The following is a 26,237-nucleotide window of genomic DNA, read 5'->3' as shown; positions in this document are numbered from 1 at the left end:
TCATTGCCATGAGATTTCACATTGGTGACCAAAATGTTGTTTTTTTTAACTGGCTTTGGAAAAATGTTAAGGTATGAATGAATTCACCCATCAGTGTGTATTAGTTGGGCTAAGCAACAAGGCTTATGTTATGTACTGAGCTGAATCCTAGAACAATAGGATCCAGAATGCAGCAATCTGATTGGTCCGCAGGAGCAGCCAATTAGGCTGCTGGCAGAAGTCAATCTGCAACCTGATTGGCCCACAGGTGCAGCCCTGAAGTAGCCAATCATGCAAGGCCCATTGTGTAAATAAATAATGTATATAAGCAGACGGTTTTGGGGAAAGAGCGATTCTTCTCTTCTTCCTCTATTGCTACTACAAGCTGAATAAAGAGCATGAAATTCACTCTCGACTCCGAGTATATTTCAGCTTACATCTTAACTGCCAAAGTCTTTGGGATGGGTTTTCTGTAGCCTAGCCTAAGAAACAAGCCATTTTAAAAACACAAACCACACCTAATTTGAGCACTCCTACCTCAAAGCCGGAGTCTGCCAAATGTAAGCTTGCAGAGCAGCTAGGGTGTAAAGAACCATTCCTAAGATAAGAATGTGTGGATATCTACCATAAATGTAACTGCCAAAAATTAGGCTGTGACTAAAGAAAGTTTAAGGTAAACAAATCAGCCTTCAAAGAAAATAAACTGACTCCCTTTGCAGTCTGTATGAGTCGGGTTGCTTCTGATAATCAAATATTAGGGCCTTGTATTATATTCTTAGCATAAGTATCAGAGTAAACAAAACCTATAGCTTTTGTCCCAGTACTAAAAAAACTGCATTGTCATGGTTTTGTAACACTAGTGTAGCTGTTGCTTCTCAACCATTCTAAGAACTTGCATCGACTGCTGAAGCAGGCGTTAAGTCACTGTTTCCCAAACTTGGGTCTCCAGCTGTTTTTGAACTACAATTCCCATCATTCCTGACTACTGGTCCTACCTAGCTAAGGATGATGGGAGTTGTAGTCCAAAAACAACTGGAGACCCAAGTTTGGGAAACACTGCATTAGGTGATGGTCTAGGCCAGGTGTGGGGAACAGTTGACCCTCCAGATGTTGCTGAAGAAGAATTTAACTGGGAACTATTATCATCTTGCAGAGCTTGTCAAAAATCCTTAAAAGCTACTTTAGCACAGAGGACCACGGGACCACATTTCTCATCTAGAAAATAAAGTTTGATGACTACGGCTGAAACAACAAATTTGTAGCCCGTTCTCAGAAGACTCTGGGGAAATATATAAAAAGTATCACTAATTGCAAGCTCCATAAGCAGGATTCTGTGAAATACAATGATAAGGTGAGCAGATAGAAAGGCAAAGCAAATGAGTAATCAAAGCATTTGTCTGAGAGGGAAAAACACCAATAAGGTATTTGGGTTTTTCAACTCATTAAACTATAAAACGGGACAATGGAATATTTAACCATCGAAATGCTGCCTTTCGCCTTCTCTGCACAGTTATATAGCAAAAGACAGAGAAAGATAAAAGAAGCCTCATAGCAGCTCTGTAATAGCCTTATAACCAGCCTACTCACATGAACAGAAACCTCTGGCTTGGTACTGATGAAAAATGTTGTGCTGTTCAAACGCCAGTGCAATGCTGGAGTTTGTTTTCTTAAAAGAATCAGTTTAAGAGAAGAGTTAAGGCGGGGATTCACTCACGCACCCCAAAAAAGTAGGGAATTTGTTAAGATTAATTCCCCTGCCGTGTAAAGAGCAGTAACACATTATGCAGTCACATATTGTGATTGCCACTTACAACTCAGTCCCTATTCCTTTTCAAGCCTTGTCATATTCTATTGTGGGTCAAGAGCAGGCATCCCCAAACTGCAGCCCTCCAGATGTTTTGGCCTACAACTCCCATGATCCCTAGCGAACAGGACCAGCTAACAGGCCTGGTCAAGAGCAACACTGAAGGGGCAAAGGTATGTAAATCTTTAATAAGCTTTTCAATACTATTATTTCCTACTGGCTACTTCTGAGTAAAACTGCATCTTCTGCAAGCTTCACTGCTGCAGTGCTATGTATTCTTAGTTGGGAGTAAGCCCTGCTGGACTCAATGGACTCACTGCGGAGCAAAAATGCTTAGGAGTGGGTGGTTTGTCATTCTACCCTTTTTTAGAGAGAAACTGAGCACTTGGCATAAGTTCAGCAATCTACCCAAATCGCCCGCCTGCCCTATCCCAAATTCTTCCTCGCGGGTTTCCCCCAAACCCGTTTATACTACAGGCTTACCTTGCAGATATTGCGGGCTTGGTTCCAGACCACCGCAATAAAGCGGATATCAAATTGCCAAGTCTGGTGAAGTCGATACCATACAGAGTAGTACTGGAAAAAGATGGAAGTGTGGGGAAAGAGAAAACTCTAGAATACACCAAGCAAGCAATGGGAGGTGAGAGAGTACAACAGTGAGACACACACTCAGAGAGAAAGAACAGAGAATGAACAATGAACATTCAGAAAGAAAGAACAAGGAGAGAGAGAGAGCGCACAACAGCAAAACACTCTGAGATAACGAGGAGACACCTACACTGAGACAATAAATTGGTTTCATCCCAGTTCAAAGCCAAACAATGAAAGTCAGCCACACAATTTACTGTCTACAGAAAGAAAAGATCCTTCAATAGGGGTGACTCCTAGCACTTTGCAATCATTGCACTTCCTCTTTATGTAAGCTACAATCAGAATTGAAATTTACTTCCCCTGCCCTTGGAAGTGTTGCTCTGTGATACTGTACATCCATTATGGTCCATTACCCAAGTGGCCATTCGAAGCTCAACATGCATTCACTATTAGGGGCGTGCATAAGATGCAGATGAATCCTTGATGAAGAATAAAAGCTGAGCCACTGCTGACAGAGTCAAGGCTGTCCAAGTGAGATCTATCTGAACCTCCCCGAAACAAAGTGGAGACCTCTGAACTGCTTCAGAAGTTGTTTGCAGGCAGGAAAAACATTTATCCACAACTCAACATATGAGTAACAGTTCCAGGGAGGGGGAACTGTTTTGTGACTGACAGATCCAGCTTCTAAACAAAGGAGATGATTTTACCAGTGCTTTGGAAAAACAGGGTGCTGAGTTCATGTCCTCTTGTTCTTGTTTATTCTGTGCTCTTCCCTGGTTCTGTTAGCAGTGCTTGTTTGGAAAATGCTAGGCATTCAAAGCCTTCTGCCTTTGCCACATGACCACACATCCACTTTTGTCAAATAAGCTTGGCACTCACTTTATGATGCCATTCGTGGCCTGAAGCTGTTAAAAAAAATCACCACAACTCCCTAGCTCCTGCCCTGTTCTTCTGAAATTGGATAGGTTACTTTCCTAGGGACACCCACACTGTGCATTCTATTTTCATAGGGAAACTGTTGTCCACAAAGCATAAGGAGGGAAGCAAATCCCTTTTAAGTTTCTTCTTTATTTAACTTTAAAAGGTGCCCAGCGCACATACATACACACACACACACACACACACACACAACTGGATCTGTTTGTCTCTAATGAGAGACCCTTTGGGGTATAATGTTCCATACCCTCCAACATCCTACTGATGAAATTTGGGACCTTACCCTGAATTCAACACACTTGAAATCATGCCTTCTGCCAACGCCTCCCTGCTCCTTCCACAGATGCATCCACCCGTCAGTGACACCCCCTCGCACCGGACACCTCGACAGAGGCTCCACCTCCTCCCACCCAAGCCCCCTCCTTCCCTCAGAGCTCACCACTCCTCCCATCCCACTGATGGGCCCCGCCTTTATGCCCTGCTGCCACCACTTCACCTCTCCACCCCAACAGTCTCTCGCCTGTCCCCTCCACCCACCCCACCCACAACACACCCACATACTCATGCACATGAGGGCCACAACAACTCCTTCGCCCTCAGTTTGTTTTGTTTTAAGCCAAAGTTCCAGAAGCCAACATTGTTTGGCACATGACACAGAGGAGGAGGAGGAGGAGGAGGAGGAGGAGGAGGAGGAGGAGGAGGAGGAGGAGGAGCCAGTGCACACACACACAGGCTCAAACCAAGAGTGTGGCACCCAAAAAGTGTGTCTTTGGGTCCCACTCTCTCATGGGAGCCAGCTGACTCATGCAAGAGCGCAGGACTAAAAACTGGCACATTCCGGGATCCCAGCAGAAGCTTGGGGTGGCTTGTGCAGTTCTGGGATGTCTCAGTCAAATTGGGATGGTTGAGGGGTATGATGTTCTGCACCCCCTCCATTGAAGATCCCAGGTGTAAATATGTGTACAATAAACCATATTTCTTAACAACACTAGCCTCCCCTGTGCCTTGATTTTTCCCAACGGAAACACAACTATGGAACCCCCTTGAATCTTGCTACTGCTTGGCGGAGATTGGGGGTTAACAATATTCTCTAGTATTGCAGTCACATCAGGCACATAGAGACCTAGAGGCGGTACCACCCTTACAGAATAAAAGACCAGTCGCTATTCTAACAAAAAGATGAGAGGGTGGGAGTGGTTTATGAGCACACGCTGCTATCATTGTTTGGCTTACTGCTCTCCGTCAAAGTCCCCAATTAAATCCAAATGCCCTGGCCTCACCTTTGTAACAGAGATGGAGATGTCATTATTTTTTATCTGTCCCGTGTTCATGCTCTTTTCCCTCTTCATGGTTATTAAGGGCATGATAGGCTTTTGCAGTGGGAAATACCAAGATTATATTAAGGGCCTGTTATATTGAAAGAGCTTTTTGAGAACAAGTTTGTGAATTATTCCCTTGATGTGATAATTGCAGCCAATGGACTCTACTTCAGTGTTGTTTTGTGTAGTCAAACAAATCATTCCGTAGAAACAGAGGTCATCTACAGTTGCACATTCCATGCCTCTAAATCAAAAAAGTATCCAGCTGCCAATTGGCCCTCAGCTCAAGCGAAGCTACTCACACAGTTTGGCTGGTTCTGCGGCACACACTGCCCAGAATGGCACAACAGCACTACTAAAAATAAACTGCAACAATGACAAATAATAATGACAATCCATATGCTAAATAGGAAACAGAAACTGTCATGATCAAGCAGGGCAATAATTGTCATCCATAAAAAGGGACTTTGCTCGCACCATTAGCATGTTTATACCACTTTAACAGTCATGGCTTCACCCAAAGGCTCCTGGAAACTTTAGTTTACCTCATAGTGCTACGGTTCCCAGCACTCTCAACAAACTACAGTATGATTTGGATGTGACCAGAGAAACAAAGGTTTGACTGTGACGATGAACTCACCTACTGCCTGGTCAGAAAACTCAAGTGCAGGACTTATGGAAAGCAGGAGCATTTTCCAGGATTTGGGCTGAAGAAAATAAAACCAGTTACTCAGCACTTGTCCCTGGCCTACATTTCCACACCCATTTGCAGCAGCTGTTCATCATGTAACTAGTGAGAAAATAAGGAACATAACCAGTAAGTGGCACACAAAGCAGCGGGAGGAGAGAGCTGGATAAAATGCTAGCCACAGATTTGTGGTCTGACCACAATTCCTAGTATCCTGGAATACCCACTCCATGTATAGTTGTGTTTTGTGGCAATTACCTTATGAATATCTGTGTACCCAAAGGAGAGTGGCTCTACTCTGACCCACTAGGCTGGAAAATTGGTTTATATTATGTTTGCGTTGAATTTAATAGGATGCAATGGCTTCTGGTTATGTATAATGATGTTTATTAGTTTTCCAGAAGGAATAAGCATCCATATTTTCCAGAACCTTGGAAACGAAGCAGATCTCACGGTGTGAGTGCAACAAGCACCACTTACAGTTTGTGAATAAGGCAGGCCTATTGCTTGATAAATAGGTAGCACTCCAGTGGGAAGGTAAATGGTGTTTCTGTGCGCTGCTCTGGTTTCGCCAGAAGCAGCTTAGCCATGCTGGCCACATGACCCGGAAAAAACTGTCTTTGGATAAATGTCAGCTCCCTCAGCCAGTAAAGCGAGATGAGCGCCACAACCGCAGAGTCGTTTGCAACTGGACTTAACTGTCAGGGGTCCCTTTACCTTTAAGGATCAAATAGGACTCAGCAGCAGATTAAAATGGACCTCTTATTTAGCTCCATTAGAAGCTGCTTACTGGTGTTGTTTTGGCAGTTATTGTTGCTGCTTGAAGACTTTCATATTCACTTTTACATTTAGATTCAGCATGTTCCTTTGTTACAGTATTTATCTACTTGCACTTTTCTTGGTGTGCTTTCAAACTGCTAGGTTGGCAGGAGCTGGGACCGAGCAATGGGAGCTCACCCCATTGTGGGGATTCGAACCGCCGACCTTCTGATCGGCAAGCCCAAGAGGCTCAGTGGTTTAGACCACAGCACTGCCCGCGTCCCTATTTGATGCTTACCTGGCCAATAAAAATCTGGGAATTCTCTACAGCAGGTGTAGCTTCTTTCGCCTAGAAATGCTTGTTCAATTCTTTTTCATGATCATGTGTTATTTTTTAAGCATTATATTTTATAAACTAGGTACATCCTGACCTTGTTGTTGACACATGTCAAGGTAATAGCTTTCAGCTGTGGAGACACATTTTGGCATATTTACACATTTCTGCTCTATCAGGAAGCCAGTGCAGTGCAGAGGCTAATGTTCTGTTTGGAGATGATAGATAGATAGATAGATAGATAGATAGATAGATAGATAGATAGATAGATAGATAGATAGATAGGACAGGATAGATGATAGATAGATAGATAGATAGATAGATAGATAGATAGATAGATAGATTAGATAGATAGATAGATAGATAGATAGATAGATAGATAGATAGATAGATGATAGATAGATAGATGAGATGACATGTCCTAACTCCCAGTGACTCATGAAGCTCACTTAACACTGTAATATTCCTCGTTTCTACTCAAAAGCAATCCCTGAGTTCAATGGGATTTATTCCTGGGTAGATGTGTATAGGATTGCAGCCTGAGTGACATTGGGCAAGCCAATTGGCTGGTCCACACAGTCATCAATTCTCTTTACCTGAAAGAGGAGAAGGTGGGTGTACCTTTCCTCAGTCATGAACATGTGGTGATATGCTAGTCAAGAGCTTTGTAGTTGGAGCAGACCACTTCTCTATTTTTTCATTTATTTAAAAGAATAGTCAGAAAATTCCAGGGGGGTGTACAAAAGGGTGAAAAAAATTCAATCCCTCCCCATGTTTCTTGGGATGCAAGAAATTCAATGAATCAGACCAGAAGCAGCTCTATGGCAGGGCTACAGAGCTGGCCTTCTGACAGTGCTGCGGCTGCTGCTTACTGGGATGGGGCTATGGCAGGATGGAGCAGAGGCATGGTCGAGGATGCCCAGCCATACTGGTGGGAACACCAGATTGTCTCCACCAGTGTGTGGAGCAGCCTGAACGTCACCACTGCCTTGCCTTGTCCAAGTAAGCTGCAGTGATGTTGGTGTCCAGAGGGAACTCTGCCATACCCACATGGGCAGCTACTGAATCAGAGCCATGTCTGTCTGGCTTCACACATAAAGTCCCCAAGTCACACAGTAATGTCCATGCCCTCCTATTTATCTGCCGCACAAAGCAGTCTGAAAGCCATGTGTGCGTATGCCATGGATTGCCATTCCTTAGTGTGCTTAGCTACAAAGATAAAGTTAAATAAACTTAGCTGTGCCACTGCAAGGTCCCTGGAGGAACACCAGGATGGAAACATAAGAAATGACTTCAAAAAAGAAAAGGATAAAAAGTGGAAAGGAGAGAAAATATGATAATGTATGTGTGGTTATTAATAAAAGTTGCTAATAAATGCATTCATGAAATGAGACGAGCCGCAAAAACGTTTGTTGATGTCACTGACATTTGGGCAGACCTATAATGATGAACATCAAAGGAGCATGAAGGATGTTCAGGAAGGCAAGGCATAATGAGGCACAGTTTATTTTGGGGACTGCAGGAAACTGCAAACATTGTTTTGGAGGCCACAAACTCCAGCTCCAGATTTTAAGAGCAGTTAGCATGCTAAATACAGTGGTACCTCTGGTTGCGAACGGGATCCGTTCCAGAGGCCCGTCCACAACATGAAAAGGCCGCATCCTGAAGCGCCATGTCTGCGCACGCGCACGACACAATTCGGCGCTTCTGTGCATGTGCAAAGAGCAATTTAGTGCTTCTGCACATGTGCACGCGCCGAACCCAGAAGTAACCCATTCTGGCGCGTCCGTAACTTGAAAAGACGTAACCTGCAGCGGACGTAACATGAGGTATGACTGTACTAGAATAACATATTGCCTAGTATGGGCCCTGACTCAGAAGTCCAACTGTAGCTGCAATTAACACATTCAAACCTTCTACATGCTATCAAATGTGTTGTAGAAATTTTTCTCAGCAATCATCGTAAGGACATCTAATACTTCCCTGAAAGCCCAGTGTGGTGCATTTGACCCCAAAATAAATCTGTGGGGTTTTTTTAATTTCATAAAACTTATACACTACTTGATTGTGATTTACAAAGAGAATAAAACAAGAAAATTATCAGTTTAAACCATTAAAAGCAACTATTTAAAATGTTCAAAAAATAAAATAAATTTGGCAATAACCTGAAAACATACTTACTGAGTTGTTTGTGGCATTTCATGATGTCTTCTTTTAAGTTTGCATTTGTGAGTGTATTCATAAATGCAAACTGCTGCTTGACAGATCCATTTGTTATGACTATACGTTGCCTCAAAGCCAGGTCCCAAGGCCCATTTTTAGAGGAACAGAGGAAAGACAGTGCAAAGGGCAATGGTGAATTTTAAAGTCTATATTGAAGGTCACCACAAAGTGAGTGTCAAGAAGCTGTGTAGCTCTTAAGGGAGCCTTTGAAGACCCCCCCCCCCATTTTTTGTAAAAAGAGGTAATATCTCCAACTGAAAGGAGGCACTGTAAGAGTAGTGATTCATGCACATACCCAAACCTCAGTGAAGAGTTTTAAAATCCATATATGACAAATAGGCCCAAGCACCCTCCACCCTTGAGGTGGAGTAATCACCACCTGTGATTTTAACTCTCTGATGAAATGCGCAGACAGTTCAGACTGACAGTTTACACTTTTAAAGGAGAACAAGGCTTTTTTTTTTTTGCAGGGCTTGCTTCAAAAATCTGTGAAACCACGCTGGTAGGAGCACCAAGAGGTAGTGGTGGGGAGCCAATACAGCCTAGATAAACAACTGGGGCACCTCCACAGTCCGATTAAGTACATTTATTTAATACAGTGGTGCCTCGATTTACGAATTTAATCCGTTCCGAAGGCACCTTCAAAGGTCGAAAAATCTGTAAATCGAAAAGCGTCATTGGAAACGTGATTTCCCATAGGAATGCATTTGAAACGGAAAAAATTCTTAAGTTGAAGCAACCCCATCTAAAAATTCGTAAGTCGAAAAAACCCTATCTAAAACCGCCGCGGGTTCCGTTCAGATGTCGAGAAATTCGTAAGCGTGCGGCCATTTGCCCCATTCGTAATTCGAAAAATTTGGTTGTTGAGTCGTTCGTAAGTAATCAGAACAGAGATTCAGAAATGGGACATTGTTTTCAAAAGAAAATAAAACACAGAAGTAACTAATTGACTGTTTACGTGTAAGGAAACCTTAGAAAAACATAGGAACTCATGTTTCAAAGCAGCTTAAAGGCAGCTCATATTTCAGATCAGCTTCCAGGTCTGTTCCAGAGGCAGGCAGATGCTGCTGATCCATTCCAGCCCTTTCCTTCTGTCTGTGTCTATTTTTGTTTCATAGCTCTGTCTCTGTCCAAGCTCCGCTCGCCACCTCTTTTGTGAAGAGAGGTCTGTGGGGGTAAGGGGCTGCTTTTGTTGCACACAAGCAAGGAGGAGGACCCATCCTGCCCTCAGCCCTCCAGATCCGTCCTGCCTCTGGTCAGCGTGGTGTGGGTTGTCTTCCCTGCAGGAAAAATCTCCTGTTTTGGTTTCTTGACCACTCTTGTGGTTCTTTTGTTAGCTTTCTGCCTCTTTACTTATTTCTCGTCCTTATTTTTTCCATCCTGTTGATTTCCAGCCTCTCTTCTTCCTTCGTTCATGATTTTGTATGCTGAACAAGAATTGGATTCATCAGTTAATTACAACAATGTGATTGAGGAACTTTAAGTCCAGAACACCTGATGAGCAATGTCTCGTTCTCCAGGACAGGAAGATGCAGAAGTATTAATCTAAAACAGATTAACTCATTATCTGCAGTCAATTTTCATCATCTTTATCTTTGTGTACACTTTCAGAGTGCTGTGCTGTTTTTATTATATGTTTTTATTATATAGATCTTTTTATATTTTAATTCTATTTCAGTTTAATTACTTTTTAAACTTTTATGGTTTTTCTTTAATATTTTATGTTTTTAGCCTTTTTGTATTTTATCTTTGTTACAATTTGTTGTAGGACACATTGAGTCCCAGTCTAGAAAAAAGGCAGGATAAAAATTACTAATACGCCTGGTAAAAAAACCCAAAAAAACTGGTATTGTGTTTCATTTTTTAAGTTTGCATTTTTTAAGTAAAGTTGTTAATCTCATGCCACATGAGAAGTTTTTGAATTCATGCACTGATTATACCTACGAACCAATTGCCAAAATCAAAACACAAAAACTTTAAAAATGTGAGGAACACTTTTTCTTCCCACTTCCAGTCCAAAACACCCTTTTCTCTAAATTAAAAGAACAAAGCATTCCAACTCATAGATAGAAAAGGTCATTAAACATATGATTGTATTTATTTATTTGCAAGTATGTTCTGTGGTGTTCTGATACGCCTTGGCTCAAATGAAACAGTGTCGTATTTCAGATTTTCATTAGTGGAACAAAAGAGAAACAAATAATAAGGAAGAGGAGGCAAATGAGATAAGAAATGGTAAGGCGTGGGAAAAGAAAATAAGCCCTAATTTTGTGACAACAGGCAAAATATTGCAAAAGAATGTTGGCAAAACATAACTAACTTGATCTTGGAAGAGCTATGCCAAGAATGAAGCAGTCAAAGAAGGTGGTTGTGAACCATCCAGGAAGTTAATCAGTTTCTTGTAACGAACATGGCTTTACTGCCATCTCTTGGTCAAGTGTTTAGATAGCAAGGGAGGTTGGGAGGTTTATTATGGTTTCTTTTTGTTTTGCTGATACTGCAGAGCTAGAGGCCTTTGGACTGGAAGAAATTGAACTTCTGCTTTGCACAGATGTTACAAATGAGAACTATAGGGATGGATGAAGGAGATAATTAAAATTACCTACAAAAGCTGATGACAAACATGGAGATGAATGTGATTACAGAAAGCGGAAGCTCTGTATGAACAAATATTTTTAACAAGCAAGAAAATATTTTTAACAAGCTACCACCATAGTAGCTGCAGACCTGTCCAGCAATGGTACATTTACCACTGTATTGGTGTAACAGGTGCAAGGAAAGGCAAACTTCCCTTTTTTGGAGAGGGAACAAAACAAAAAGAAACCTTACAGCTCTGCAGTCCTGATCCTATACCCTCAGTAGAGTACTGAAAATGATCAGATAGACAATCACTAGCTTATCAATTTCACTCTTAAAAGGTTTTTAAAAGAGAGTGTTCATGAATTGTATAACAATGCTCTAAATCAGATTGTGAAGCTGAAAAGCTTGCTATTGTAACCAGAATTTTAATGAGTTGCAAATTATCAGTTTTCTACTAGGTAACAGAGTGGAGCAGCAATGTTTACTTCACCTGAACAGTGCTCACTAATGGTTCCTCGTCGTCCTGGTAAACAGTGACAAGTAGTGTGCCACAGGGTTCGGTCCTTGTCCCATTGTTGTTCAAGCCATTATAAATGACTTGGATGAGGGAATTGAGGAAATGCTCATCAAATTTGCAGATGACACTAAACTGGGAGGGGTAGCTAATGCCGCAGGAGACAGAACTGGGATTCAAGATTACCGTCACAAATGGGAGAACTGGGCAAAAAGTAACAACATGACTTTCAAATGGACAAATGTAAGGTTCTGCACTTAGGCAGGAAGAACCTGCTGCACAAATATAAGATGAGGGACATCTGGCTTGCTAGTAATACTTGTGAAAAGGATCCAGAGGTCTTAGTGGACCACAAATTTAACATGAGCCAACAGTGTGATGCAGCAGGGGGGGGGGGGAAAGTGAATGCTATTCCAGGCTCATCAACAGAAGTCTAGTATTCAGATCAAGGAAAGTCACAGTCGCGCGATATTCTGCCTTGGTCAGACCCCACCTGGGGTACGGGAAGCCACAATTTAAGAAGTATATTGACAAGCTGGAACTTGTGCAAAGGAGGATAAGATGATAAAAGATCTGGAAACCAAACCTTACAAGGAACAGTTGAAGAAGCTGGGCATGCGTAGCCTGGAAAAGAGTATACTGAGAAGAGATACAATAGTCACCTTCAAATATCTTAAGAGCTGTTACATGGAAGATGGAGCGAGTTTGTTTTCTCCTGCTCTTGGGGGGGGGGGGTAGGACCCAAAGCAATGGCTTCAAGTTACAAGAATGGAAATTCCAACTAAATGCCATGGAAAATGTATTAATGGTAAAAGCTGTTTGACAGTGGAACAAACTCCCTCGGAAGATGATGCACTCTCCTTCCTTGGAGGTTTCTAAGCGGAAGTTGGATGGCCATCTGTCATGGACGGTTTAGTTGATATTCCTGCATTGCAGGGGGTTGGACTAGATGACCCTCAGGAAACTCCTCCAACTCTACAATTCTATGGTTCTATGACTTCCTGGCACTCCTGCCAGTGTGTTTGCATAGCACTGTTCTCCCTGTTCCTCCTCTCACTCTCCCTCCCCATAAGTAGCAGTGACTATGTTGTGGGGAGGCCGGGTGGATGCCACCAACCCATCCAACATTCACTACTGGTATTATTATTAGATTTCTTACCTACCCTTCACTGTGAGATTCCACAGCAGGTTGTAGTAATTTTAAAATGCAATATTAAAACCTGTTAAAATGGATGTATTTTAATAAGCTTTTCCTTTTCTGATAGCATTAAACATATAGTACAGTATACAAGCAAACTACGCTGCCAAGCATAACATCTGGTTTCATTCCAGAAACGTCCCTTTGGCGGATGTCTTTTATGAGTCACTTCTCCCTAATAGCTTAACTTGTAACTTGCTAATTTTCTTAAACCGTACTATTAAAAATATATACATTACGGTCTTGCCAAAATTAGCATGGAGCTATAAGACACTATCTATCCATAACTTACTTCACTTTCTTCAGTTGGGTCTAATCAGCTAAGGAATTTGGAAATCAAATACTGTATCTTGTAGATCTCCTTCAGCAATCTGACATTATGTACCACATTCATCACTAAACAAAGAAACAAATCAATCTGAGCTGTTATGGGAGGGGGGAGAATGCAAGCAAGAATATTTATTTATTTATTTACTTTGTCCTGCATGAAGGGCTGATAACAAGATAATATTCAACATCAGCCCAAGAGAAATGTTATCATTTCACATAAGGCAAATATAATAAATTAAAAGCCGAAAAGCATAACTGGCAGTTTTTACAGCATATCTGTGCAATGATAGCAAAAATGAGACACCAGGACACAGCATGTCAGCTCTAGAGCAGTGCATTGGGAGTACACAGACCCATAGACCTATAGGTTGTTTAAAATTTCCAGACAAAATTAGTTATCTACTTCTTTGTCGTGAACTTTATCTAATACTAGAATAACACAGAGGAGGTCTAGCAAGGCTGGTATCAAGGCCCTTAGACTTGCTTGTACTCTCCACCTTTAGCTTATTCACCTGACAGTGAAGAAGAAGATTCATTCAGGGAGCCCATAAAGGGTTTCTCCCTAACAGCCTTGGAAAATCTGGTGTCCATAATGAGATTAGATTATTTATTAGAGAATAGTTTGTTGGAGGAGGTGTGTGATGTTCGGTTTGTATCACATGTGGTGGACCTGTGATAAGGTGACCACAATCTGGGAAGCAGTATTCAAAGAAATTAGATAACTGGACAAAATATAGAAAAAGGACTTGACTTTGATTGGATATGATTGGGGTTTTTTGCATTCTTGCTATTGTTGTGATTAAAGATGTAAGTCCTATATACCTCAACTGGATTTATTTCTGAGCAGACATGTCTAAGATTGCCCTAATAATTCTCAATGTTTAAATACAATTAAGAAATTATGCTTATTTATGATTGAGATACCACTAAACTTAGGGTTTTTTTAAGCCTGATGTTATGGACTACTTCTGTGATGTTACAGAGGATTTTCACTCCCCCCCCCCTTTCAAAACAGTGAATTTCAATAATGCATGCACCCCCCCCATTAGTCAGACTTGTCTGGACTACTGAACCCTACAAAGTTCAGTAGTAAATGCTTCGCTGGTATTACAGTGAAAATTTGAGCTACAGTGGTACCTCGGTTTATGAACACAATTGGTTCCGGAAGTCTGTTCATAAACTGAAGCGTTCATAAACTGAAACGAACTTTCCCATTGAAAGTAATGGAAAGTGGATTAATCTGTTCCAGACGGTCTGCGGAGTACTTAAACTGAAGCGTTCATAAACTGAAGCGAACTTTCCCATTGAAAGTAATGGAAAGTGGATTAATCCGTTCCAGACGGGTCCGCGGAGTACTCAACCTGAAGCGTACTTAACCCGAAGCATGGGTGTAATTGGTTCCGGAAATCTGTTCATAAACTGAAGCGTTCATAAACTGAAGTGAACTTTCCCATTGAAAGTAATGGAAAGTGAATTAATCCGTTCCAGATGGGTCTGCGGCGTTCATAAACCGAAAATTCATAAACCGAGGTGTTCATAAACCGAGGTTCCACTGTATACTGTTTCTATGGCAATAGCAACTTGTAGAATTCAAGGTTGCTGAGTCTCATGTTAAAAGAAGGAGAGCCAGTTGCAAAAAACATTTGGGGGAAGAAGAGAGTGGGGAGAGGGAGTGGGGTAGTGAAACATATTCTTTTATATAGTGTACGTGTGGGGTTGGTTTTGTGTCTGCGTCAATTGAGTAGGTTCTCTTTCTATTCACTTATTACACTTCATTGGCAGTGAGAGGGATGGGGGGGGAGTGCTTAGTTAGTTGTCTTTACATGGCTGCAGTGAGGTTTGTTTGCATGTGTGAGGGGGGTATTGTTCGGTCCAGTTAGCCATATTGATTCGTTACATTCGTATGCTGTTGGTGGTTTTTACTGAAGCAAAATCCTTACCACAGGAAATATAATTGTTTAAAAAAATGATTTCTTCACATAGGCCTATGTGATTCCGGCTTTCCTCCAGAGCAGACTGCCCAGTCTTTCAGCTAAACGTTATTATGCAATGTGTTTACTCCAATTTCTTGGGCAGGAATTCTTATATCAGACATTCTTAGATATTCAGTGTCTATTAAGCAATGTGAATGAATGGATTCACAAAAACAAAACTGTGGCCTTGGGGAAGAACCCGCAGGGAAAGTAACAAAAAACATCGCCATATTATCTGCAATTCTCACCTGAAATTTCTCCAGTGTATTCTCAAGAAACTACAACCCATCTTGGAAAATGATGCCTCCATTGGGCCTTGGTATGCACACCTATCTTTCTCCTAGGCAGACCCTCAAGTTGAAATGACTACTTGCCACCAGCAATGGACCATCAAAAATGAAGCAAAGGGAACCAAACCCTGCAACAACCCCCATTGCCAATTATTTCCCCATAACAATGCTACATTATTGGACCAGATAACACTAGAATTACTTTCAGATGCTTTTTCAATTGCAGAGTCCTCTAACGTAATCGAGAACAATGGTCTTCTGCTGCTTACATAAGCCAAACTGAATTATAAATTGCATAGATCTGATATGATTGCCCTCAGTTATGACTGGGACAAGTTTCTCACAAGAGGCAGACATTCTTCTCCATCAAGTGTTAAGATTGTTGTGTTTTGAGTGCTTGCTTTAAGTAAAATGAGGCAACCAATAGTCTTGGGCTGCAATGGGGACACCTAGTGGGTTATGGGCTAGTTGGGAGTTATTACCCTAACTATCATTGCTTTTGCCTTTGGACAAAGAAAAGTCAAGTGACATATTGACTTATTTGACTTTGCTATATTCCATAATTTGATTGTGGTTCCAGCTCTAGTTTTGTTCATTAGGGCTGGCCGTCTCATTAGTAAACAGCAGGAAAGCCCTAATGCTTGTGAATGCCTTGGAAGTGATCTTTGACTTCCTTTTTTGCTTCTCAGATCAGGAGAAGCCAGCTGTGACCTACAGATAATGAGCCTGGCCTTTCAAAAGAGGGGCACGCTGACAGCCCAATGGCTCTGCAACATTTCACAGTAGAGGGACTACACAGAAGTTTATAAAATGAGCAGCTATTAAGTATACTTTCAGATACTTTGTGAGCTAGAAAATAATTAATGGAGCTAAAGGGTTGACTGGGATTGGCTTTGCAACTGAATTAATGTTCTGCATTAATTTAGCTTTTAGAGAGAGCATACATCTAGCTGTGCTGGGAGCAAGAAAATGAAACTTTGAGACCCAGTTGTAATAGCTGAGGCATCAAAAACTAGTAAAACAATTATTTCCTGTCATTCCTCCCCCTCTCGTCTTCTCCAACATCTTTTCATGGTCTATGCAGTCTCTATCACCTGTACAGGTGGGTAACCACTCACCATTGCTGGAAGGAAGGAAGGAAGGAAGGAAGGAAGGAAGTTTTGAATAAAACAAATTGCAAATACATATAACCAATTACATTTTCCCCCTTTTATTCCCTCCCCTCCCTCCCTCTCCCACCCTCCAGAAACTTCCCTCAGCTCCCCTCTCTGGTTTGTTTGTACATATTATTATCTGCATGTTACAAAATTGTACATATCACTGCATTATCTATCATCATGTTCTACTCATAAATTTGTGAATGTTCATTCAAAACCTGCCAATGAGTCCAAGTCCTTTTGTTGCTTTTGTAAATAATTTGTAAAAAGTTTCCATTCTTCCTTAAAGTCACGGTTGTCCTCGCGTAGTTTATATGTTAACTTTGCCAGTTCCGCATAGTTCATCAATCTTTCTTGCCATTGTTCTTTCGTTGGGATTTCCTCTTTCTTCCATCCTTGTGCTAACAAAACTCTTGCCACTGTTGTAGCATACATAAATCAATTCTTTGTTTTCTTTGGCAAATCTTGTCCTAAAATCCCTAACAAAAGTGCTTCTGGTTTTTTAAAAAACTTTTTTTTCAATTCATTATATATCATCTCCCATTTTTTTTAACTTCTCTACATTCCCACCACATATGATAAAGAGTACCTTCTTTTTCTTTACATTTCCAACATGCATTTGATCTGGTTTTATACATTTTAACCATTTTTACTGGTGTAATATACCATCTATACATCATTTTCATGTAATTTTCCTTCAAGAGAGTACAATCTGTAAACTTCATATTTGCTTTCCACAATTTTCCCTAATCCTCAAGTTGTATATTATGTCCTATATCTTGCGCCAATTTAAACATAACCGATTTGACCTCATCTTTAGTTTCCCATTCTAGCAGAATACTACTGTATATGCTTTTTTCAATAACTTCACATCTTCTTCTATAACCTCCTTCTGAAATCTAGAAATTGTGTAACTGAACACTTTTTTGTTATCTTCCTTATGAATCTCATTTAATTGTCTATAATGCAACCAACTCTGGACATGTTCTTTAATTTCATCGTAGTCTTTTAATTTCCATTTTCCTTCTTGATCTCTCAGTAGGTCTCTATATGTAGGCCAAATTCCCTTTTTACCTAGCAGTTTGAGTAACAAAGCTTCAATTAGGGATAGCCACCATGGTGTCTTTTGTTCTATTAAATCTTTATACCTCTCCCACACTATTAACGATCTCCTAATTATATGGTTGTAAAATCCTTTATGCACTTTCCCTTTCCCATACCATAAGTATGCTTGCCATCCATATCTGTTATCATGACCTTCCAAATCTTCTTCCTTTTCCAATTTTAGGAAGGAAGGAATTTAATACATCACCAAAAAAGGCAAGTATTTTCACACCAAGAAATGTTAATATGTATAGATACAAAGTTAAAAAATAATTGCTATAAATTTTAATAGAAATGCAATGTATCTTGCCATAGTGAAGAAGACTTTGAGTAGGTAGCCTGTGTGCCTGTTCAGTCTGCCATCCAGGTGCTCCGTTCAAAGTCCCCCTCTCCCTTCTCGTGTTTCTTTATCTTTAATTTAGATTTAAACCAAACAGCACATTTTTTTTTGTTTAAGCTCACTACAAAATTTGTATGGTAGTGTCCAGAGGCTGATGCTTGGGGAATGCTCTTCAGGCCCATGGCACCCCAATGGGAGGTTGCTTGCTCTTGATGGGGTCACACTTCCTTTGAAGGAAAGGGTACCTAGCTTGGGGCTTCTTCTGGATGCTTTGCTGCCGCTTGAGGCTCAGGTGGCCTCAGTGGCGCAGACTGCCTCCCATCAACTTTGGCTGGTGGCCTCTGTCTGGACAGGGATAGCCTAACTTCTGTTGCCTATACTCTGAAACTGTTGTAATAGAGAGATGCAGAGGGCGAGAAGTGAGGTTACAGTAGCCCTAATATAGCCCAGTAAGTAATCCAGTAAGTTTACAAGGTTTGGCTGTGGCTGCTTTGTTTTTTTCCCCCACACAAAAACAACGACCACCACAAATCCTACACACTGCCTCTCAATGTGCACCAAAGAAAAAATGTGACCTTGTTCTCTCCTCCCAGCCTAAGTTCAACATATGACCCAAGTGTGCAGCAGACTTTTCTGAAGATACCTTATTCTTCCACTTTAAAATTTGTTTGTTTGTTTCTTTGTGTTTGTTTGTTTGTTTGTTTGTTTGTTTAAAAACCCTTTTTCCTTTGGTTGGGATAAGACACACTGCTGCTATGCTTAAAAAGTATGGTGTTTTCCTACACACATGCAGAGTTTTCAAATGCCTTCACTGTACTTTTCTCAGCACCTGCAGAAAACATTCTTAGAAAGCAGGGGGTTGGACTGGATGGCCCTTATGGTCTCTTCCAACTTTATGATTCTATGAAAGCCGAGGTAATTTTAATTGTAAAGATAAAGCAGCCCCTGACCATCAGCTACAGTCGTGTCCGACTGGGGTTGCGGCGCTCATCTCGCTCTATAGGCCGAAGGAGCCGGCGTTTGTCCGCAGACAGCTTCCGGGTCATGTGGCCAGCATGACAAAGCTGCTTCTGGCGAACCAGAGCAGCACACGGAAACGCCGTTTACCTTCCTGCCGGAGCGGTCCCTATTTATCTACTTGCACTTTGATGTGCTTTCGAACTGCTAGGTGGGCAGGAGCTGGGACCGAGCAACGGGAGCTCACCCCGTTGCAGGGATTCGAACCGCCAACCTTCTGATCAGCAAGCCCTAGACTCTGTGGGTTAACCCACAGCGCCACCTGGGTCCAATTTTAATTGTAGAATCAAAGAAATGTAGAGTTGAAAAAGGGACCAGAGGGTCATCTAGTCCAACCCCCTGCAGTGCAGGCATCTCAACACGCAGTCTCCCATCCAATTTGAAATCAACCCTGCTTAGCAAATGTGACAGCAGTTTTATTGCTGCTTTGCAATGCTTTAAAATACAGCTATGACTTTTTATGTTCTTTTATCGTTTTATCTTTTTGCAAACCCGCTTTGAGCGTTTGTTTTTGAGCGGTGTGCACACATTCTACAAAATATCTACTGTAAGTAGAATGCCTTCCTGCAACTTAGCCCGCAAGCGATAGTCCATGCGCGACTCTCAACTCAAGTCTTTGGCTTTTTCTTCCAGCGACGCTTCCGGCGTCCACCTCCAGCTTGTCCTTCATTGGTGGCTTGGCCATTCGTCGAGCGAAGCCTTGCGCGGAGCTGACCAATCCTAACAGAGCAGGGCGGAGGAAAGAGTAGGGTTTTTTTTTTTTTTTTAAAAGCCCCTGCCGTATTGGCTCTTTGGGTTGACCCTTAGAGGCGAAACATGGACGTGAGTGGAGGGCTGGAGAACTTCCCCGTGGCTGTTTGGCCGCGGCTGGAGGAGCCGCCGGCGTTCCAGGTGAGAGCGGCGACCGTTGAAACGGAAGGGCGGAGGAACGAGAGGGCGAAGCCAGTTTCAGCAGCTGTGGAAAAGCGGGCGGGGGACGGCGGCCATTTATCTCTCTCGCAAGGGTCGCTGGGAATTGTAGTTCTTTCTGGGTCTGCCACTTACCTCTGGTAAGGGGAATTTCCCCAGGTCTCTCAATACTGTACAGAGGTTTTATGTAACCGCTGGTTCTTCTAACTGCTGTTCCTTCGGGGAGAGAGTTCACAGGGGATTAAATGATTAGGATGAACAAGCTGTGTATGCCACATTGAGTTCCTTTGGAGAAAAGGGGTGGGGAGTGTATATTGTTGTTGTTGTTGTTGTTGTTGTTGTTGTTATTTTAGTGTTTTTTTCTTTAAAAAGGGGGTATGAGTCCCTCCCAAAAAAAGCACTGATTATTATTATTCAAAATAAAATAAAAAAATTCCTTCCAGCAGCATCTTAAAGACCAACTAATTTTTTTATTTTGGTATGAGTTGGTCTTTAAGGTGCTGCTAGAAGGATTTTTTTTTATTTTGTTTCGACTACGTCAGCCCAACACGGCTACCTACCTGTGACTATTATTATTCACTTACATAGATGTACTCAGAAGTGTTGCATAGGATTGGGCTGCGCATGTACGGGTGGTATACCTGCAATGTTTGGGACTGAAGCTCACGTATACATCACGCATCATTGCAAGAATAGTTCCATGCAATTTCATTTAATCGGTTTATTGCATGCCCTTCCCCCCCCACCTCCAAAGGAGTTCAAGGTGGCACACATGGCTCTTGTGCTCTCCCACCCACCCTCCTCATTTAAACCCCCACAACAACCTTGCAAAGTGAGTTAGGCAGAGACAGAGAGGTCACCCAGGGAACTTTGCGGGTGAGCAGGGGTTTGAACCTTGGTCTCCCAGGTCCTAGTCCAGTGCTCGAACTACTGTACTACACCACACATATATTTAGCACGTTTATAACTTGCTTTTCTTCCACCATGGAACTCAAGGCAGTGTGTAGGGGGGGGGGGGCACTGCTTGGTTTCCCAACCAGGCCTCGAGCAGACCCAGACCTGCTTTCAGCAAGGTGTCCACTTCCTGTGGCCTCTCTAAAGTCAAGTGTGAAGTCAAACTTTTGTTTTACTTGGAATACTATTCCACCCTAGTCCTAAACATATTGACTAATAGAATCATAGAATGGTAAAGTTGGAAGAGACCCTGAGAATCATCTATTCTAGCCCAACCACCTGCAATGCAGGAATATGCAGCTGTCCCATATGGGTATCGAACCTGCAACATTGGTGTTATATCAACACCACACTCTTAACTGAGCTATCCAGTTGGTCCCAGTTAGAAAGATTCCTGCATTGCAGGGAGTTGGACCTGGCCTTCGTAGTCCCTTCCAACTCTACCATTCTATGATTCTAAGCAGAGCTGAGAGTTATGTAAGTTTAATTCACTTTGGTATTGCGATATCCCCTGTCTTTTGAAAGTATAGATCTCATTGTCTTCTGGCAGGTCTCCTATAACTTTAATCCTCCTGCTAAGGCAGGAGTTCAAAAGTTGAAGGTATTTGCCCTGCTTTTACCTCCAGTTCGAATTCTAGCTCTTGTGCAGATGCTAAAGCCGCTGGAACCCTTCCAGACACCAGCCCATCACTACATGGAAAAGTAGGCAGGTTTCCTTTGCTTTCTCCAGTGAGTGCTAAAGGACCCTGCACTATCAGTAACATCCATGAGATGTCACTCTTATCTTTGGCAGAACCGTTCCACCTTATTGCTTAAATTATTAGTGTTCTTTGAAACGGAATTCACAGGCAAATGTTTAGATTTCCTGTTGCTGTTTGATTTTAAAGTTTACTAATATTAGATGTGTTGTATGTATGAATGCAGACCTTATTATAAATTGATTTAAAAAGGGTTGCAATGACATGTTTTTTCCAATACGTGTGTACACTGTGTACCAAATAAAAATATTCTTACATCAGTCATCAACATGAGATGCTACAAAAAGTGGGTGGACTTTTGAAATGTCTTCTCATTGAAATATAGTTTGAAATTACATAATCTTAAATTTTGGAATAGACATGATACATAATAAATTTATTCCTCCCAGTCAATTTGTAGTGAAAAATCAGTACAAATTTAAATTTGGATTAAATATGGCAGGGAAAGGGGAAAAGAAAAAGAGACTTATGGAAATATTTTACTTTTCAACATTAACACAATACCTTCCAGAATATGTGCCATCTATTTCAGGGATGGGGAAACGATGGCCCAGTTCTCTGAACTGTTAAGGTCATAGTGAATGCTGATTCTGTCTTCTGCGGCATTAGCTACCCCGACTACATTCAGCTTTCCTTTGTCTCTGAAAATGAAACCTAAAAGGATATGATCACTTCCTCCCAAGGTTCCCAGTACTTACACTTCGTCAATCAACTCCTCCCGGTTGGTGAGCACCAGGTCCAAGATAGATGATCCCCTTGTTGCTTCTTCCACCTTCTGGGAAATGAAACTAGCAAAGCTGTGATAAATCAATATGTACATTATCACAGCCACATATTGATGAAAATTAAATAGGAAATGCATTAAACTTCAACCATCTCCTTTCTGTATTCTGTCATGTAGAAATAAAGCAAACTTTATTTCACATTCTTCTAATGTTTTTAAAGGACCCATTTGCCACCCCAAACACGCTGAATCACGGCTGGTCACTTCAGATAAAATTAGAAGCATGAGATTTGTGTGAGCTTGGCAGGGTAATTTTATCCTTGCTTTGGCTAATGAGCTACTTTAGAGGAATTAAATTATTAGTGCATCCTCAGCCATTCCATGTGGACTAGCACCTGCATTGTAAAAATAGATCTCTGCAGAAATCCTCTAGGGAGCAAGGCAAAATCAAAAACGCAAATGCAGAAAAGCATTTAGTTGTGTATGCTTGTAAACATGTTTACATTTCATATGTTGATGTGTATTTCAGCAAACATAATGAAACCCTTGAATGGAGAATTCAGCTGTATATGCATTTACCCAAAAGTAAGTCTTGTTGAGCTCAGTGGTGCTTTCTTCTCAGTAGACATGTATAGGAGTATGCAGTATTTGTCTCATATGCTATGGCTGGTTTGTTTTTTTAATGTAGAATACACTACACAATGATCTGTTTTCTTTTGCAGTATAGCCCAGATCATGTGGCTGGAGAGGGAGGAGGACCAGACCCATCTGAAGTCTCCCTTAATGGCTGCAGCTGTCATTCCTCTTCCTGTCTTGCCTCTACGTGTTCCTGCCTTCATTATGGGGAAAACTACAACAATCAGTGCATTAACTGTGAAGGAAATGAACTAGATTTTTCGAAGCCTGTTTTTGAATGCAACACTATGTGCCATTGTGGAGAGTTGTGTCAAAACAGGGTGATTCAAAGGGGCTTGCAATTCCGGCTTGAAGTCTTCAAGACTGCCAAGAAAGGATGGGGTCTCCGCAACCTGGAGTTTATACCCAAAGGAAGATTTGTTTGTGAATACGCTGGGGAAATACTCAACTTCAGAGAAGCATGTGGAAGGATACAGTCACAGACATCAAGCGATTCAAATTACATTATAGCAGTAAGAGAGCATTTCTGCAATGGACAGATAATGGAGACATTTGTGGATCCCACTTACATTGGTAATGTTGGTAGGTTCCTGAACCATTCCTGTGAACCAAACCTCTTTATGGTTCCTGTCCGAGTAGACTCAATGGTACCTAAATTGGCACTTTTTGCCAACCGTGATATTTGTGCCAATGAAGAACTTTCATATGATTATTCAGGTAGATACCATAATTACTCGCCTGAGAAAGATCAAGAAGAGCTGCAGCAAGTGGAAGTATCTAAGAAACCTTGTTACTGTGGGGCCAAATTATGTGCAAATTTTTTGCCCTATGATAGTTCATTATTCCACAAAAATGACCCAAGAAGCCGTGCTGTGGAAACACTCTGAGAATAGAACCAGTAGCATGTGATGCTCTCTATATATTAATTACCATTGCAAAAATACTAATGCCCTGTTCTGGTATGAGGGATCAGTGCATGGAATCAGCATTCCACACAGGTAGATGATGGAGATCTGCTTCCCTATCTAACATTGCAATGCTGATTGAAGTGGCTGGATATAACTTTTGATGCACATGGAACATGTGACTTCCCAGGCTACTACTAGCTGTCACATTTGACTAATTGCACTCAGCCAAAGCTGGATCAGGGCCTCTCTTCCTGAAATAATCCTTTGGGGACTTAATGAACTTTTAAAATATATTACTATGGAATGAATGACTCACCATCTGGATATTTATATCCATAACCCAAACCTAGAAATGGGACATGATGATTTAATTGAAACTTGCTTTTGTGTACATGTGATTAGCAATACATACGTATAACCAGTAATTTTCTGTTCTTGGATTGTACAGCAATAAGTTATTCCCCTTCTATATTTTGTTCTAGTCATAAAAGGATAATGCATGGATGGAGAACCTATGGCCCCCCATAGGTTGCTGGACTACAACTCCCATGATCCCTGAACATTGACCATGCTCGCTGGGGCTTATGAGTCCGACAGTATCTGGATGACCACAGGTTTCCAGCCCCTGCAGTTAAAGCATTAGGGGCATAACAAATGAATGCCAGTGTGACTAGATTCCTCATCAGACCTAAAATCTATCAATATAAAAATTATTTATGAAATAGTCTGTGTATACTATTAATTGCTTAACATAAACTGCTGTCTCATATACCTTTTAATCTGCCTGGGGTTATCACCAGGCCCTTGTCCCTAGAGGTGACTTGGTAATCTCAAATTACTGTCTAATAGGCAGTCCACTGAGTTCACACCCATCATAATATCTAAAGTAAGTTACCACTATCACTACCTCCTTTAACTACCCTTTACTTGGCTGATAAAAGCATGGATGTGGGTTGAGATTTATTATCCATCCGGACCAGAAGGCATCAAGTATATGAGCCAGCTCTTTTATTTTATTTAGACAACAAAAGCAACACTGAACATAAACAAATGAGTATGTGCAGCCATTCAATAAAGAATAGGAAATAATTCTACCCAATAAACTGGCACAATATATGATTCTCCTTTCCACTCACCATCTTGCCCATCAACTTTTCCCCCTGCCCTTTTTTACTGACTTGTTTAACTGTCCTCAACAGATATTCTCCACTGATCACATTTTCTGAGTCTTCCCGCCATTCTATCTTGCTCTCTTTGTTGCACTTCTACAGTCCTGTTTTCAGAAACACATACTGTCCTTGCTTTTTCTTGTCTCTGTTACAGTCAAGTCAACATAAATTTGCACCTAGTGATTATTCTAATGATCACTTGTTCAATTGGGACTGGAGGCCATTTTCTTGCCTTCTTTGAACCTCACATTCCTTTTCCAGAAGGGAAATGTGTGAATCAGTGCCCTGACCTTGCATACCAGTAGAACAAATACCCTGGTACTGGTGTCAAATACACAAGAATGTATATTATTATGATTAAAAATGGTTTCCCATCCCTTCAATTTCGGCTCTCTAAGCAGAGAAAGGAAATCACTGTAAGCAATAGCACTGCTGCACAGTATGAGACTATAAGTGAAATATATATATATGAAGCCTTATTTTTGTGATCATTCAAGCCTGCCTTCAATAAAAGCCAAGGGGCCTGTTTTCCTCTTTTGTGATTTTTTTTCAGTCTGGCTTGGAAGCAGCAACAAGCTAAATGCAAGGAGGTTCTTTTAATGAGATTCAGAAGCAATACAAACACGAAGTGAATGAGAAGATTAAAGATTTTATTCTAAACAGCAATCGTATACATTACCAAGCAAGTACTTCGATCTGCTACTGGGAAGCCCTCAAGAAGTGGCAGTGACCCCCCTTCAGTTTTTGCACGACCCTCTGGCCATCAGTTCATGCACGAGGTTCTCAGAACTATGCCCCCAAACCATCCAGTTTATAGATAGCTAACTTGCTAGCCTACGTGCCTTGCCCGACTAGCTAGTGCAGATTATTAATTAGCTAGCCCCCTCTTCCAATACCGCATGTTCTTCCAAACAATGTCTAACATCAAAGAAGGTACAGTGGTACCTCGGATTACAGACGCTTCAGGTTACAAACTCCGCTAACCCAGTACCTCGGGTTAAGAACTTTGCTTCAGGATGAGAACAGAAATCACGGGGCGGCAG

At 41.5% G+C, this 26,237-nt stretch overlaps 1 protein-coding gene across 2 annotated transcripts; it reads left to right on the top strand.

Moving 5' to 3' along the window:
* The first annotated feature begins 19,792 nt into the window (after positions 1-19,792).
* LOC118081601 (histone-lysine N-methyltransferase SETMAR) lies at positions 19,793-25,128 on the top strand. Of its 2 annotated transcripts, XM_035108100.3 has the most exons (3): positions 19,902-20,027; positions 23,011-23,066; positions 23,204-25,128. In XM_035108100.3, the coding sequence occupies exons 2-3, from the start codon at positions 23,019-23,021 to the stop codon at positions 24,002-24,004; spliced, it is 849 nt and encodes a 282-aa protein (XP_034963991.1). In that variant the 5' UTR covers positions 19,902-20,027; positions 23,011-23,018; the 3' UTR covers positions 24,005-25,128. The 2 variants fall into 2 exon arrangements, with proteins under 2 accessions (XP_034963990.1, XP_034963991.1); XM_035108099.3 differs by lacking the exon at positions 23,011-23,066 and having other exon boundaries at positions 19,793-20,027.
* Positions 25,129-26,237: the final 1,109 nt, after the last annotated feature.

The sequence above is a fragment of the Zootoca vivipara genome, chromosome 2 (assembly GCF_965207765.1).
Source record: "Zootoca vivipara chromosome 2, rZooViv2.hap1.1, whole genome shotgun sequence".
Taxonomy (NCBI): domain Eukaryota; kingdom Metazoa; phylum Chordata; class Lepidosauria; order Squamata; family Lacertidae; genus Zootoca; species Zootoca vivipara.
The sequence above is the reverse complement of the archived record's forward strand: the minus strand, read 5'-3'. Positions and strand labels throughout refer to the sequence as shown.